The 17,888-nt window shown below is 38.0% G+C and overlaps 2 protein-coding genes across 8 annotated transcripts in view; one reads left to right on the top strand and one right to left on the bottom strand.

Moving 5' to 3' along the window:
- Positions 1 to 16,678, top strand: part of tmie (transmembrane inner ear) — an 18,352-nt gene extending 1,674 nt beyond the window's left edge. For 2 of the 3 annotated variants that reach the window (XM_044220199.1, XM_044220201.1), the window contains exons 2-5: positions 2,014 to 2,704; positions 5,939 to 6,056; positions 7,438 to 7,587; positions 13,046 to 16,678. In XM_044220199.1, coding sequence (XP_044076134.1) covers positions 2,594 to 2,704; positions 5,939 to 6,056; positions 7,438 to 7,587; positions 13,046 to 13,344 — 678 coding nt within the window. In that variant the 5' untranslated portion in view covers positions 2,014 to 2,593 and the 3' untranslated portion in view covers positions 13,345 to 16,678. Of the gene's footprint in view, positions 1 to 69; positions 432 to 2,013; positions 2,705 to 5,938; positions 6,057 to 7,437; positions 7,588 to 13,045 lie in introns of those variants that run through there. The other variant, XM_044220198.1, reaches the window with a different exon arrangement.
- pth1r (parathyroid hormone 1 receptor) overlaps positions 13,521 to 17,888 on the bottom strand; it is a 61,880-nt gene continuing 57,512 nt past the window's right edge. For all 5 annotated transcript variants that reach the window (XM_044220187.1, XM_044220183.1, XM_044220186.1 and 2 more), the window contains one exon: positions 13,521 to 17,888. In XM_044220187.1, coding sequence (XP_044076122.1) covers positions 17,526 to 17,888 — 363 coding nt within the window. In that variant the 3' untranslated portion in view covers positions 13,521 to 17,525.

Genomic DNA, 17,888 nt, shown 5'->3' with positions numbered 1-17,888 from the left:
GCTGGGAGATGGCCTTGAAATACGGGAAAAATGGGAGTGCTGGCAGCAGGTCTGAAGGCTGCTAGCATACATTTCCTATTAATCGTCAGGGAAGTCAGATTCAAGTGTGCTACATAGGTATGTAAGTGTATCCTCCTCGATCAATACACATAATGCATAGTGCCCCAGTTTCTATGGTGAGAGTCTAAACGTCTTTTGCGGGAAAAACAATCTTTGAAGAGAAGATATTTCGTCACAGTTAAAGACTTACCCAGGACCAAGAAAAGGTTGGATAAATGGAACAACTAATGACAAAGAATCCACTTGTGGCATGTCTTATTAAAGACCTGCTGTGAGACAAGAGGATGATAGGCCTACTTGAAACCATGTGAAAAGCATCTCTCTGCAGGATGCTTCAGTCAGTCTCTTTACAGTCTGATGTCATCTGTAAAGTAAGTATAACGTCTGGCTGTTATAGCAGTAGGTGTGAAAATGGGATATTAGCTAATCACAATAGCAACAGATGATGAGATTGGATAACTGACCCTAAAAGACATACTGGCAATCTGTTTGAAAATACAACACAGTAAAAACATCTAGTGGTGGAAAGTAACAATGTATACCCAAGTATAGGCCTATTAGGCTACTTAAAACTACTCTAATCAGTTTTGTTTATATTAAAGAAATAGTTCAACATTTTGAGAAATAGGCTTATCCACTTTCTTGATGAAAGTTAGATGAGGAGATTGATACTACTCTCATGTCTGTCCGTTAAATAGGCTACAGCCAGTAGATGGTTATCTTAGCACCAAAACTGGAAACGGGCTTTGGGCTCAAGGTAACAAAATCTATATAATCTATTATATCTCATTTGATTAATCTGTACAAAAACTGATGTGTAAAAACGACAATTCGCCGTTTTACAGGGGTTATACCAGACTATTTCTCAGTTCTGAGCAGTTGCCAGGCAACCACCAAAGACTCCAGGTTACTACTCAAAGCCAAGAAATAGGTCAGCACATAACCCCCGTAACAGCGCAACATGTCGTTTTTACACTTAGGTTTTGCTCTGATTAAACAGGTGCTGGTAGACACATTTCTGACAGAGCCAGGCTAGTCATCTCCCCCTGTTTCCAGTCTCTGCGCTAAGCTAAGCTAACCAGCTGCTGGCTGTAGCCTTATATTTAATGGAAATATATGAGAGTGGTATCAATCTTCTCATCAAACTCTACGCCAGAGAGTGAATAAGTGTATTTCCCAAAATGTCAAACTATTCTTTAAACAAATAGCTCAAATGACTATGTGTAAAACAGATCAAACCCATCAAGTTCATCACTTAGGAGGTGGCCTGAAAGATGGCTTAAAATGAAGGCTAATGTTGCTCCATATAAGCTGGATGTGTAAATAAGCAACTGTTTGTAAACACACTGGACAAATCAATTAAATATTGTTTCTATTTGTGGCTAAAAAAGCCCTACTGGCAATTTTTGTTGTATTGGTACTTCACTCGAGTGTTTCATGTGGTATGAAATCATATTGTCATTATTTCTCTTGCACATTTGTATCTGCTGGCTGCTGTACTGCGTGATTTACAGATTAAGATTTCACAAGCAAGACATGAAATAAGCTCATAGAAAATTATGCATTGCTATAGTTTAAACCACTATCAGTACTGTACGAATCAGTTAGACCTGGCTGCATAACCTGGACCACCTGTAACATTAAACTACAGATTTACAATTCAACTGACTGAAAGGGCCCATTTTTTGTTGTATATCTATATTTTTTGTAGTTGTCATATTTAAGGCTATTTGAATGCTGTTTCCTTATTTTTACATGAGTTATGAATGAAACACTTTAACTTTCAATTGAGGTCTTCTTCCATTGTGGTATGGCATAGAGCAGCCACACACCATCGCACCAAAAAACAAGAAAAAAAATAAACCTTGAAATAACATAAACTTCACTTCTGAGTTGAATACAAATGACTGCAACCAAAGCAATTTGACTCCAGTGTTTTTGCTCTTTCCTTAGGTGGGTGCATATTGAAAACGTTGGATTCCACAGCACCTTGGCTCTTCACATCTTGCCACACTGAAGGGATGAGGCTGTGAGGATTTTTACACTCCAGATTCTGAGGCAATAAACATGATGACGCTCACAGTCGTTTGCTTCACTGCCCTGCGCAGGCCAGCATCATGAGTAACTGTACTCCCCATCCCCCCACACAGTGTTAACTTCCTGTCCCCAGCAGGACGAGCTGGCTGTAAACCACACCAGGTCTATTAATTAATTAATGTACCCTAACAGCAGCCACTCCCTCCATTGTAGTGGAGCTGTTTTGAGCTGCCTGCAGTAGTGACCACCGGTGTGTCTTTGGGTTCCTGCAGTATTGTGGGCGAAGGGCAAGCGATAGAGGAGCAGAGCAGCAGACAACTGTGAATGGGAGGAAGCCGTCAGCACAATAGTAACCATTAATCACCCAGGGCCATTGTGGTCCTGTCCTGTATACGGCGCCACTGCAGGCAGGCAGACAGAAAGAAAAAGAGAGGAAGAGGGAGAGAGGAAGAGGGAGAGAGGGCAGGGTGGCTGCAGGGAGAAAGGGGGGGAGAGAATGGTTGGGGATCAGCCTTTATGTCCACCTCCGCTCCTACCGCGGGGCTGGGGAGCAGTACTGCTGTCTCAGTGCTTGTCCTCCGCGTTCTCCCAGATCCCGGATCCTGAGGTAAGATATACATCACCGTGTCCTCCACAGGTTCCTCTCAGGAATATCCTGAGGGTTTCTCTGTGAAGGGCGCAGGTGTGATTCCTACTTATTGTTTGGTCGCCAGAGTTTTTGCTTGCATTACATGATGGGAGTGAGTGAACATATGTTGAAACCTGATACATTAATTTACATGGTCTTACATGAACAGCTAAGCCACATCTGTTTAAATGGGTACAAACAGGAGGATGAATATGACAAGTCCTGGTACGACAAGTTGTTTTTGTGCTTTTGGGCAGGGTTACATTGCAGAGAATATGACTACTACAACGATCTGACTACAAAAACGCAGCTGAAATATATTATTTTTTCTAAAAGACAAGGTAATAAAATAATTCTTCTTCTGAGAAATAGGAAATTAACTTAATTTATATACATTACACTGTGTAGACAAAATACCACATTAATAACTGACAAAACATCCCTTTATATTAAGGAATCATCAGTATGTATATCATAGAAATATTAGAAACAAACTAGCTATGGCATTACAATAAATTTCACGTAGAATACTGATTATATGATTTAAAAACTGGCAAAATGGATTATGAGTAATTCCACAGATTACATTCCTGTATACAGTTGTACAGTAAGAAGGCAACATAATAGATTGTGTTTATATTTATTAATATTTACACAAATATAACCCTGTTTTGACATGTGACATCCACATCCACTGAACTTTGCTCTGCAGCAAACAAACACAAGGTTATTACAGAAGATTACCTTCAGCAGTCTGTTCATATGTCTCAACATCCCATAGTTGTTGATACATATTATTTTAGAAGGTCAGCGAAAGCACAAGGAACTTCTAGAAATAGCCTTTCTTGTATAAATTAAATTTTATTCTGTTTGTATATATCAATAGTCTCTGCAGGTGTCAGACAATGAATGCTGGGGTAACATCAGTTTTACTTTCATGTGCATGTGGTTAATTAACTTTTTCTCCAGGTAAAGCACACAATACAGTAACAATAAAAAATACAAATGGTTCCAAATATCATGAAATAGAATCTAAATTCTGTAGGCATGGCACACATTTGTATATATTCTTTACACAGGATATCCTTTTATGTCATTACTTAGCTATTACACAAATTTTCATTCATTTTCATGTTTTTTCTATTTTTAGATGTTAATCTTCCGTTCAATTATACTAATCTTCCTTGAATAGTCCCTAAAGGATCTTCTTAGAAAAACAAAACACTTGAGGAAGAATATCAACCATTGAATATGCAATGAACCAACTAACCAATCAACCATCCCACAAACAAAAATATGTAATAACTTTGGGTATATAATGATAAACATGAAGTAACTTGAGGTCAGTATGCTTCTGAGTTTGTGTCGTTTGTTCCACTATAAGAAAACTTGAGGCTTATAGCCATTAATCCTGCCACATGAAATGCCCCTCCAGAGGAAAGGATTTAGCATTATATAATTACTCTTGAGGCAAAAAATGTTATTATTTAGGAGCAGTGCTAAATATCCCCATCAAGGCTAATCCTTCCGTGGGAGTTGCACAAACAAGAGCGGAAACTCATTCAGACCATTTTCTTTGCAGCTTCTTTGTTCAAGTTCACAGCCCCTCTTGTGCCCTCCTCAACAGACAAACAGTGCAGAGGCCCTGAAGACAGCTTGTACTGTCACATTTGGCATGTTGGCTCGCTGAAGCCTATCAGGTCTGACAAACAGCAAAAACAGGTAGAGATGTTGGAAAAGGAAGAGCTCGTATGTTCAAATTCTAAGCTTATCGTAACATCCACTAATTTATTTGGTTACTTTCACATCTCAAAGAAATATTCTTCTGAAACACTGACTGTTGGATACGTGGAATGTCTATCTTTATTGTGATCATATGTTTTAAAAAAACATATTTTAGTTTATTTCTACCAAAGCAAACATTTTTTTATCCTCTGCAGAGTTTTTGTTATATCACCATCTCAGATTATTCTTAGAACATTTTTCTATTTCACCACATAATGGAATTATCAGTAAAGGCAGCAAATGTAATAAGTATCCACTTTCTGATCCTTCGCTTGTTGGTTGATGGACTAAAGTATAGAGTTTCCAAGACAACCTTGTACCATCCAATCAAGTAATCGATATACAGTAGACAAGGAGAAATCCTCATGATGATTTTATCAGGGAGCTGATGCTCTGCTGGCTTCAGCAAAGTAGTGATCCAAGCCATTGATTTAACACAAAGACAGGCACAGTTTTTATACTTATTGTTCCCCAATCCCCAGCTCTGGAGAGAGGTGTTTTGAAATGCGAAAAATGTTTGTTTTGAACTCAATCGACTGAACTTTGTGTAGCAGAGAATTGATACACCTAAGATCATTGCAAAAGTTCAGAGAAAATGCAAGAACGGTCTGGAAACCAGCCTACTCCGGTTGCATGGTCTCATGCCGGTCAGACCTCAGCACTAAGGGGAGATTCAGGTGGAGACAGAGCCACAAAAACCCACAGGTTATGTTGGTGTTTGTTTTCTTGACAGCTACTTAACTAAAGACTGTTTCACTAGGGCCTTTTGTTTTTTTAACATCTTGCCATTGCCTTGAAAAAAGATCCGTTTACCTTCAAGCTCGGTGGTTTTCTATTTATGGCAGAAACTGCACGTCAGTTCAATTAAATGCCATAAATCTAAATAATTAGATAAATAATAAATTAAATGAATATGTCAACCATACCAACAAAGTATGACATCATGGATTGATCCTCAGAGTTCAGAAGGAAAGGTGAGGTTGTGGATAGATTGCGATGAAAGGAGACTGAAATTACCATTAAGCATTTTGGTCATGTGACACTTGTGTGATAACTGGTGATTAGGGAATCTGTGCCCTTTAGAGGACTTCAAACTCTTATTTTATATCTCTTCTTCTTTCTTTTATCTTATTTTATGACTCTACTATGTATATTAAATTCAAACAGAGTTCATCATTAATTCATTTTCATTTGAAGTAAGAAAGATAAATGACTGAAAAATATTACACCAATTACTTTACTGACACACTACATAGCCTAAAGATCAAACTATCACACAGAAAACTAAACATAATTCTTAGATGATGTGAAGCTTGAGATTTTGTTTACTCCGGAGTTTTGCTCTCTGTTGTAAAACCTGTTTGTGAAGGTTTATTTGTGGTGTGCAGATACTTAAAAAATTCAATGTTGTCTCTTTTTTTCCTACAGCTTTTACCCACAGATCCTCCAAAGAAGCCGGACCCCGTCACCTCAGAGACCGTTGTTTTCTGGGGGCTGCGGTTATGGCAGGTTATCGGTATCTTTGCTGTGTTTGCTTTAGCAGTTGGTCAGTATATCTTATGAAATCCCTTTGTTTTCACCTTCAGAAACCATTCTTCAAACAGACAGCTATCTTGAGAAAGAACTGCAGGCCAAAGATGTCTGTGCATTGCAATTATGCGCCCACAGTTTAATTATCAAACACAGTGTGATTAGTGGTAATGACACAGATATTATGTCAGGAAAGAGAGGGATCACTACTGTGTTTCCAGAAGTGAGTCATTCAAGTAATAGCAGAAACTGTGGGGGAAAGAGAAACTCTCACTTTGCTTTTCATCCTAATGGCTTTAATGTTGGTTTAACAACAAATTGTGTAGTCCAATAGAAGCATATGGTATACCTGAGACACTTTCTGATTTGTTCCAAAATTGATAAGAGGATCTCTGGCCTAGTAAGGGTCAGTTCACCCAAATTAGGAAAGCATTTTTTCTAACTTGCCTCTATAGTGATATCTAGCCATGCAGTTAGTTTGGGTTTCATTTGGCCAGGTCTTTTCTGGTTCAACCCCAATACAAGAGAGGTGAATAGAACTGTTTTTGGAGCTCAAAGGACAAACACAGCATTTTAACAAGACTAAGAGTCTACAGCCATGCTAACAACTCTGTACAGCACAGCAGTGCTTTGAGCTAAATCCTAACATCAGCATGCTAACAATGACAATGCTAGCATGCTGATGTTAAGCAGGTAACATTTGCTAGTAGCAGTAAACACAAAGTACAGCTGAGGATGATGGGAATGTCATTAGTTTTGCAGGTTTTGCAAATGGACCTGGTGATGATGCTAGATGAAAAGTCACGTTAAAATTAATCCAGAAGGGGACATGTACCAAATTTCATGTCAATCCATCCAATAGTAGTAGACTGATGGGCCGACCAACAGACAGACAGACTTCAATCCCTATAGAGCCATTCTGCTAGCAAAGGCTAAAATAATCAACAGTAACATGTCTTCCATAAACAATGTCTTCGTTACTCTGGGTAATCCACAGACCTCACTGTCAACAGTTTTCATTGGGACGATTTCTTTGGTAGAAACTTCCAACAAATACCGTCCACAGTGATGTCTGTGGATTGTCCAGAGTAATGGTAACATTGTTTCTGTAAAGAAGTGTTGCTGTTGAATGTTACAATTGTAATTTTTTCAGCTGCTGTGAGCACCGCAAACAGGCAGAAATGTCTCAAAAATTGGGCAAATAAAACCAAAACTATCTGTGGGCTAGACACCACTAGAGGTAACTTAAATATATATTGTAATATATGTATATGTTTCTATGTATATATGTATATTTTGTAATTTGTAAAAGTTATACTTTAAAACACTTAACCCCATCCTAGTCGTGTATAAGATGTTGCAATTATTAACGTGCTGTTTTTTCCCCTCTCCTTCAGTTATAACTCTGTGTTGTATATTCAAATGTCGAATCCCGAGAACCAAAAAGGAAATAGAGGCACGGCACGCGCAAAGACAGGCCGCCAAGAAATACGCCAACACATTAGAGACAGTGCCACCTCTGAATGAGCTGACCGAGATCCCAGGATGTAAGTTATCTTTCCAATATTAATATGATTATATTAAATTGGTAATTAAAAATGAATAAGCGGAGATACACAAGCTCTAAGTCTGATGTAGACTGGAGTGGCTCTGCTTGTTTTCTCTTGTGCCACTGTTTCTTTTAATACTCTTTCTGCACAGGGCAGATTCAAGTGCTGGTGGCAAATGAAAAAATGGGACAGAAATGTTTGAAAACTGTTTGAACCTTCATTCATTGAACTCCTGTGACATCAATAAACTATATAATGCCCCCTTAGACCAATCTGTGATTGCTTTACACAAAAGCACACCCTAGATCTATAAAACAGGAGAAATAACTGGTGAGTTAAATATTTTTCAAATCTATAGGATCTTACAATACTCTGCTGTTGTTGTCCCAGTTTATAATTAAGGCTAGAGGACAGCTGTCTTTTTACATAACATCCTTTCTAGGGCAGCTTTAATTTCTTAAATCTTTACTGTCTCTCTTTTTCACCTCACAAACCTTGCTGCACTTTTAATTATTCTGCTCTATTTTATGCTCTATTGTACTAAATTTCCTCTTCTCTTCTCTTTTCTTTTCTTCTCTTCTCTTCTCTTCCTCCCTGCTTTTCTTCCAGCTACCCCAGATGCATCTGCAGTACAGACAGTCTCTGAGCAGGTCCAAACTCAAAGTGCTAACAACAGCCAGCTCTCAGTAGTTAGGGTCAGCGAGGAGCACCAAAGCTCCCTCACTTTGTCAGAGACGGGATGATTTTTTTTCTCCTTTTCTTCCACTCTTATCCTTTTTCAGACACTCCTCTTGGCTAAGTCACTTTAAAAAAAACATAATTTATACATTGGTAGCCACTCGAAAAGTCCTCTTCATGCATCTAACACCCATCTCTCCTGCAGTCAGTCCATCTGGTCTTCCTTAAATGCTATTGCTGCAAATGCATCTCTCATTCAACTGCTTACCACATCACTTTTGAAATTTATAGCCAGAAAATAGAGTACAATTTGAATTTTCCAAATCTTGCTACGTAGTGGAGTTGTAGTGTAGCAGTAGCTGGGTGCAGTAGAAACTTTTACTGTGGCTACAACATGCAGATTGTACTGCTTTTGAAAATATGATTTCTTTAGGGCAGCTGGACTTGTGTAGTTTATATTTTTGTATTTTGTGAGGTTCTCGTCTTTCTTAAGGCCTAGATGTTTTTAATATAGATACACATTTTGTTTCATGCATATTTGCATGAAAATGTCAAGCGCATATGACTTTGATAACTTTTAGGTAATTATGAGGCAGAAAATTTCTATTACTATAAGCAGTGGAAATGCTAATGCATGCAGAATGCCTGTTTGTGCTCTGTGTTTGTCTGTTTCCCTACCTGTCTGTTGGCTTTCCTGACATTAGCTTTGAATAAAGCAAATCATTCACACTATCTCCTGCTAGTGTAAATTAAATATGATCATTGATGTCAACAACACTGGTCTCATCTGTGATTAAATGTTCCTGTTTTTACTTCTTTTCTTTCTCTCAGGAATATGGTGTGTTGTATCTAAGCCGTCGTAGCTGCTTAGCTGTGGCTTTTTCAGGTTAAGAAATGTGACAAATAGGGACTGACATCTGTCTCGTCCTGTTCCTCTCAATGAAATATCATACATTAGTGTGCACAAATACATTCATTGCTTATTGTGTAATTAATTATGGGAGAAAAAGCATTGAGCTGTCAATAAGTTTTTCTTGCATGATGACTGTGTCAAATAAGATCACATTGTAAACCTACTGTGGCGAGACCATCCATATCTCTTCAGTCTCTAGTGTCATCACAGAGAGTTGATCTAATATGCACCGGAGTAAATCCTCTTCCGTGACTATATAACTAATCAACTGTGTGGCTGGGAGAGGGGCTGAAGGGGAGGTACACTGACTGTGGCCATTATAAAGCGTGAGGATGAACACATATTTACTTGCTGCTCTCCACTATAAACTCCAAACAAACCATACTGTAATGTTCGCTTCTGGATTAACTAAAGGGGAGGGCAACATAAATGTACAAGCAAATATGCAAATTGATACCTTTCTCCAGTGATTATGTCATGCTTATGGGACACTGAGAGGAAATATGCAAGAATATGTATTTATGTTAAGTAGTATAAAATCTTAACTTTTGTAAGTTTCTTTTTTAAAATGAGGGCTTGATTATGCAAAGCAACAGTACACTTGCGAAATGTTCTTCCAGAGTAGTCAGTAAAAACAACACTGAAAATAACTTAGCAGTGAATTAACTGTTACTAAATGAGGATCAAGAAATGCCCACTCTTATCTTTTGGATGTGCCCATGAATAACAGAAGCTTATCAGATGTTTACGTGTTTGCATAAAAATATCCTTTGGTGCATTCGGGGATAACAAAAAATGTATTTGCTGTGTAAAAGTAAAACCTCAGGGAACAAGGTTAGATATTGTGATAATGCAACAGAGCTTATACTGTAAACTCACGTATGTTAGTTGATGTTACATGATACAAGATTCTCTGTTAAGAATTTCTCTGCTCCTCCATTTACACATACTTACCCAGCTGTTAAAAGCATCTGGTACAAAATACGAGAAAAGAAAGTAGTGAGCCTTTCCAGTTTCACAGCCAATATCTGTTGCAAACACGCTAAGAGAAAGAGAAAGAAGAAACAAAGGCTTAGTCTCTATTTATCATCCCTCTCTCTCCGTCTCCATCATAAGCACTCACACAAACATTGAAAAAAATACAGAGACTGAAAAGGCAGAGCTGTGAATCAATTCCTCCTATTTGCCACCTTCACTTATCTGCCAGCAGCTCTCACCAGAGCCCTGCCACTTCTACAGTACAAAGTGCATAGTATTCAAGTAGCTGAAAATGAAGAAGTTTTCAGTGTCATCAAACAGTTGCAGCTGTTGTTCACACATTTCTCACACATGTGTCCCTGATATGGGCAGCGAGGAAAAGGTCATTTGAGGTTCACAGCAAGCAGACTGATGAGTGGCGGAGTTGCAAAAAGGAATATGGTCTGGTTACTGGTCCTGTTCCTCAGGAGAAAAAATGCAAACTTTTGCATTTATATTGTTTTTGATATCAGTAAGACAGTTTGTTTTTGTAGAAACATCACTTCTGGAATTACATGTTGACAATTATATTGCCCCAGTCAGACTGAATTGTGATTTTGATTTTGATTTTTTTAAATGTCACAATGTCAAAATGCACTGTGCCCTCAAGTTTTATCAAAAAGTCTACCAGCTGTAGCTAAGCTGAACTTTTTATATTTAGTAGTGGTGTGAGAGTCAAGGCCTTTGTAGAAGGCCTTGACTCTCCTTTAATTCTCTCCTTTAATTATTCCACTACCATACACAGTATATAAACAACAAGGATACATGGGCAAAAAGGCGCCAGCACTCCCTGTTTGACCAAAATTGAAATAATGTCTGAGCCTGAGACACATCTAGGTTTCAAAATCTGACATTTAATTACAGCTCTTCATTTAGCCATCACCAACCCAGGCTTTAACCCATTGCACTGATGCATTATCTCTCCAAGTTTTGTCAAAATCAGACTGTTATATAAAGAAATGAAGAAAGACACAAAAGAAAAGAGCTAATGAGTGGAGGAGAAATGCAGGAGGATAAGAGCGGAAAACCATTTCAGAATCCAGTCAAAACCAAATCTGTTCACAAACATTCTGATGGTTGGTTGATTATTTTAAGTCAGCTGGATTCACCCAACACAGTAAAACACGGTACCAGAATAATTTCAGGTTTACTCTGACCCCCTCTGGCAACTTTTGACATTTGGTGTGTGTTTGTCATTTGCTTTCTTGGCCTTCGTTTGTGTATCCAGTGTTTCTGCAGCATTTGTAGAGCACTGGGAAAATGTTTGCTTTGCTACTGGGAAAACATGCAAAAAAAAGAGCAAGGAAGCTCTGTTTGGCCCCAACTGGAGTCTTTCCTTAGAGCAATTTTCACAGCTTTTAAACAATAGTTGCTGAAGTGTAAAATCACACCAATGTATCTTTTTGATCTCTACCACAGTCAGGTGTAATTTGTTAACTCTCACCCGTTACATGTTTTTTGGGAGGGGGGGTCTGTTAGCTTACTGACAGCTTTATTTTAGGAGTGCATCTTTCATGTGGAAAAGCTATCTGTCAAATCTGATGATCTGATCTGAAAGAAAACACTGTGGGCTCAAATGTTCCAAGAAATGAATGAAACTAAGGCTAGCATTAGAAACTTTTGATTTTCTTCCTTTAGTTTTCATGAAAAAACTAAGTAATCTCATTTAAAAAAAAAAAAAAAATCAGGCTTAAGTAGATGTATAAAAGGAAGAGGCTGCAGGGTCTACTTTGCATCTAAAGGTTAACAGCTTTTGAACATTTACTGGTTCAAAATCTCCACATGGAGGCAACCTGTTTATTAGATTATCTTTGCATGTATAATTTTATGCATTATCAGACAGGTTTGGGGATATTTGCTACAGAGAAAATGTAGTGTCAGTCATGGAGAATTTTAAGCATTTGATTTGATATTTTGGGAAATACACTTACGCTCAATTGCTTTCTTTCCGAGAGTTAGATGAGAAGATTGATTAATTAACATGTTGTGGCTCGTACAAAAACCGAAGTGTAAAAACTACAAGTTGCAGTTTTACAGGGGGTTATGTGCCACATTATTTCTTGGCCGCGAGCAGAAACTTTCTCAAGGTGGGTCGTTAATGTGAAGTCTTCGCTGGTTGTCTGCCATAATCCCCCTGAAACAGCAACTTTTTACACTTCAGCTTTTGTCGCAATTAAACAAACTAGATACAACATGAGCTTTAGAGTTGCTGTTGGATTTTGTTTCCTTTGAACAAAGCTAAGTTAGCTGTTTTCCCGTTGCCAGTTTTTATGCTAAGCTACGCTAAACTAACCGGCCAGTAGCGGTAGCTTCATATTGACCATACAGACATGAGAGTGGTAACGATCTTCTCATCTAATGCTCAACAAGAAACTGAGTAAACGTTTTTCTGAAAATGTCAACTTATTCCTTTAAGTACAGAAGATATATTCTATTGTAAATATTCATTTAATTATATTTGCTGTTTAAATGTACCTTTCCCCAACCATAAATCTAGTAACTTTAGGAGATATTCATCCTCACTACCTCTGTTAGCTGTGTATCCTCTGGGTGTCACCTCCTGAATAATTGTCTCATTGTCTCAAAACATTGTCTCTGTCAACACACAAAGCTGACTGTAAACTTTTGCTCTCCATGTCTCACACAGAAAGTACTTGAAACAATCCCATCAAAAGATTAAATAGACCATGCTTATTAAAACAGATAGAAACAGATGTGCCTTCATTACATGCAACCTACTTAGCCCGGCATTCTGTTGGATTAAATTCTCCTTTCCAATTAGTGTTACAGGCAGGACCCTGATGATACCTGATACCTTTTAACCTTTTTTTTCTTGTTTTCCTGCAGCTGCAAAAGCAGAAGAAAATAAGGAGGTGACAACAGTATCCGGGAAAGTGGATGCTGATAAAGGAGAGAAGAAGACCAAGGAGGGCAAGAAAGAGGGCAAGGGTGCCAAAGAAGGGAAAAGAGATGAAAAGGATGCATCAACAAAGAAGAAGGGTGAAAAGGAAGCAACCAAGAAAGAAGCTGGTGAGGGGAAAGGGAAGAAATCTGGAGAGAAGGGAGACAGAGGGGAAAAAGAAGAAAAAGGAGGCAAAGGAGGCAAAGGAGGGGCTAAAGGGGGACCCAAGAAAGCTCAAAAGTGAACTTTGCCTTCCATGGACAAACACTGAAAAAGATCATTTCATATTTTTCACTGCAAGCATTTTGCACACTTTTGTTTTCTAAATGAAATTTGTATCATATTTACAATAAACAAAAAGCTTATATATAAGAAAATGCATAATTTTTCTACTTCAGAATCATGAAAATTGCAAGAATATCAGAGTACAGTAAAATTATACATTTATTGTCTTATTCACAATTTACTGATGAACATTAGAGACCAAAAAAACATCTTCCTATTTTATTACAAGTTTACACTGTTATCTACAACATGCCTACATCACTATAGAGTGATGAGAAGGTGAGATGTGTCTTTGCAAACACTGCCCACATACTGTATCTAAAGAATGAAGACTGTCGACTCCACTGAGTACATTTCGGCACGAGATAAATAAAAGACAATGAAACACATTTTATACTTCCATGAGAGGTATTTGAAAACAGTGAAATACAACATTAGCTCTAAGATTATTGGCCTTATTGTACACCTGATTCCAAAACAATCATTTTACAAGATACAATCAGAACAAAATACTGTATTATAGGGTATTAAAGTGCTCAAATAGAATTTTCCAAGTGTATTTTTAATAAAAGATTTTCATGGTCTGATACAAGCCACCTTTTTTTTTTTATAAAAAACTGTCTGGATTACACAACAGTGACATAATATTTACCTGCCCAGTGGCAATTAGTGGAAAGCCAGATTGAATTTGAAGCGCAACCACCTCAGTCAACTGCATTTTTAAATGTACATATTACAACTGTACCGAATGGGGTACAAATTCGTATTAATTAGTGAGAAATGCAATAAATACCAGCTAAAAGAAGGTTGTTAAATATGAAAAATTCTTAAGTGAGATTAAGATACTAAATTATCAAATAACAAAGGTTTTCCTCAACTTCTTTTTCCATCACTGTGGCCTGCAGCCACCTGTAATTATTGTTGTAGTCAATCCACTCAGCCTCAAGTCGCAATCATGAACGATCCCCATGGAAATGTTCAAGTTGGGTCCAATTTGAATCCCTGAAGGGCCAAAATACACATCTCAGAATTCCACTGCTAATTGTTCAAAATACAAAAGCGTCTGACCGGCTGTCAAAAACAGTTGGAAGTTGTCTGGCTCAAATGAGTGTAGTGGATATTTCTAAAATTATTGCAAGGTTGGAGCCATTCTATTTTCAGTTTTCTTATTGCCAGGAAATGCCATGAAAAGACCAAAACAATCAATGTGTTAGTCCATCTTTCAGTATTTTCCTACCATGTCTTTGTCTCTTATCCGAAAACCCATTTTATTTCCAAATCTTTAAAAATGGGTTACAAAAAAAAGGCTACATAATTTCCCAAAACAGAAGGGCACTGTTTTAGCAAACATTACTCAAACATGAGTAAATGGCGCATTTGTTGGGGACTATTTTCAGCTGCGGATTATTACACATTTGATGTGCTAGTGAGTAATTACACACCCAGGACTGTTTGTGGGATCGACTCAAAATAAAGTACAGTGCCCAAGTTCATTTGTAATGAAGGAAAATGTCACCCAGTGCAACAGTGTGCCATCATATTGTGTTTTTAATAATTATAATAGTAATGATGTCTATGGCACAGAGGAATAAGCTATATCGGGCAATACTTAAAAGTCAGTTAATTGTTGGTTTTGGTCTTTTCGTGGGATTTGTTGACAATAAGAAAAATCTAGAATATTACTAGACTTATCCTTTACACATCTGTTTAATGAGAAACCAGTGAAGACGGTTTGTAAAGTTGTCTCATTTATTCAAATGAATCTGAAGCAAAAGTATGAATTCAATTTAGTGTCATCTACTCTTTTAGATGCAGTATAAATTTGCTGGATGGACTTGTAGGCAGTACAAACTGGAACAGACCAGGTTTTAACCTTTCAAAATGGAGCCAAAGCACCAACTTAACGGATCCAGCATCAGGTGGAGCAAAACTGGGAATCAGGGAATTGGGAGCATAATTCAGTCAGTATAAAATCACCAAAAAGGACACAATAACAATAAAAAATGTGGGATAAGACTGCATACAAGAGCAAATACTATCTTTGGTCACATATTAGCTGAAATTAATGAGAGGTAAAACTCCATTTTGCGGAATCTGATCTAAATCACAACTCCATCAGACATTTTAGTCCAAACCAAATAGCGACTAATTTAGCTCTTGAGACCAAGTTAAGTCAAAAATCGTGGAGGATTAAGAGCAACAAAACTGCCTTTAATATTAATCGTCTTGGTCCATTGTTTCTAAGCTACTCAGTGTTGTGAATGGTTTTCTCATTTGCCTCACTGCTGTTTACATGAAACTGAGTATCTATAAAGAAACTTCAATCCATGTAGGCGCTCTGTTTCAACACTATCTTGACATTTTCCTACATTAACTACCAGTAGCAAATACTTTTTTTGGAGGGTGATTTTACTGTAACTTTAAGACTTTTTGGTCACTGTAAACAAGATGGTGGATGAAAATACAAAGAAATGCTGCAAAATAACCTTTTCTCTGGCAGCATATCACACTTTTTATCTTTGGTATAATAACAAAATGTGACCTAACCTGCAAACCATGCAGGTTAAGTGCTGTAAATTACAAATTGTAGAGTTTAAAATATCATGTGGAATGCTTCATTAAATGCTAGTTTGAATGCCCTGTCTTGTAAATATATTCACCAGTTTTGTTTTGGACTATATACATAATCAAATATTGCAAACATTCCGTAAACAAACACATGAAAAAAAAATACACTGAAACATAGCTTTATAATATATCCATACACATGAACACTATTATCTCACAATTAGAATGTATTTCTGATCTTTGTAAACATTGTGACTTGTATATATATACACATCAAAAAGCAGCATAACACTGGACCGTCTGTAAAAATTACTGTGTGTTACTAATTTCTGGGTTGTCCTTCATATCCACCACAAATGTCACCTTTGGAATTCCAGCGAAACTCAAGATTTTCTTGGATTCCTCATTTGAATAACATTCCACTGGAATATATGACCTCTTCCTTTGAAAACTGTGTGAGAACATATGATACCGATTTTTTTTGTCAGATTTCCATAAAGTTCTTTGCCTCAACTAACACTGAACCCAAAGGGAGAGAGAGTCTTCAAAGAAATATTCTTACTTTGGCATAATGTTGTGTGTGTGTGTGTGTGTGTGAGTGAGTGAGTGAGTGAGTGAGTGAGTGAGTGAGTGAGTGAGAGAGAGAGAGAGAGAGAGAGAGAGAGAGTGAGAGTGAGTGAGTATTTTTGGAGAAAATTTGAATATGAAACATTCATTTGCACTCTTCAACATCTGCTGTAATTAGAGAAATGAATACTGGACTTTTTTAAACAACAAAAACTGTACAACATTTTGAAAAAGAATAGTTAACACAGCCTTATATAACATACCAATGCTGACCATGCTAAAACACTACTTTAAAAGTATAAAATTAGGTGTGCAATAACAGAGGACTTCAATTACCTGAGTACCTTCCCTTTTACACTGAAGTGGATTTAAGTCAATGCGGAACAAATGAGATACCATGCCAGAAAGCATGAACACATGCCTCAAAATAGTAGCATTAATAATTTTTTAAGCTGAGCTTATGCTTAGTCTACTCACGCTGACTTAATCCGAAAACCTGATGATGAAATTGCCCTCACATGTGCCACTAAGTGCACTCAAAATCCACCTGGCTTTACATAGGTGATTAAGGCTGTTAATGGTAACTACTGTAACTAACCCCGGTTTGATGAATGCACAAAAGCTGAGCACAAGACATTTGCCAAAAAAGCAAACAGAAAACATAATAACAACAGTTATGGCAGTGGAAAAGAAATAAGAAACGGCAGTCTGTTTTCATCCTTTTACACATTCACTGTGGCAGGTGGTTGGTGAAACAGTTGAGAGTATTTGCCACAACAAGGGTCATCATCCCTAAAATAAAGGCTGCCCAGCTCACAAAAGTGATACACCCTTTTTGCCTTGAGCCTCATCAGTCGGCAACGTTCTGGCTCGATTCACAGGAGAAAAAACTGGCAGTGTCGATGCATGCAGCCGTCCCCTCCAGACCACCCTGAGACTGTTTCATGATTTGTCTGTCCCCCCTCCCCCTCCCATTTACATCCCTATACACAGCAGTCCTGGAGGTCACATGACTGTCTCCCTCTCCTCCTCCACCACAGGTGATGGTTTCTCGTCCTCGCAGGGGCGCGTGTGAGCAGAATGCTCCTCATCAGGAATGTGAAGCTCCTGTCCTGATGAAGGTATAGAGTTCTCAGAGACAGAGCCGTTCTTCACGTACCCGGGGAGGTTCCGGTGCCCGTTCACAGGCACCGGCCCCAGCCTCGTGGTGAGGTGGAGGGCCAGCGGTCCTCTGGCAGTGACATTGGTAACACTGGTGTGTGATACCATAGGTCCATAGCTGTAAGTGTTACTGCCGCTCCGAGCTTTTCTTTTGAAGTCCAGGGCCAGAGTCCTCCTGCTCCAGGACTTTTTGATCTCAGCTTGCAC

This window comes from Siniperca chuatsi, linkage group LG13 (assembly GCF_020085105.1).
Source record: "Siniperca chuatsi isolate FFG_IHB_CAS linkage group LG13, ASM2008510v1, whole genome shotgun sequence".
NCBI lineage: Eukaryota > Metazoa > Chordata > Actinopteri > Centrarchiformes > Sinipercidae > Siniperca > Siniperca chuatsi.
This window is presented reverse-complemented; position numbering and strand designations above follow the sequence as displayed.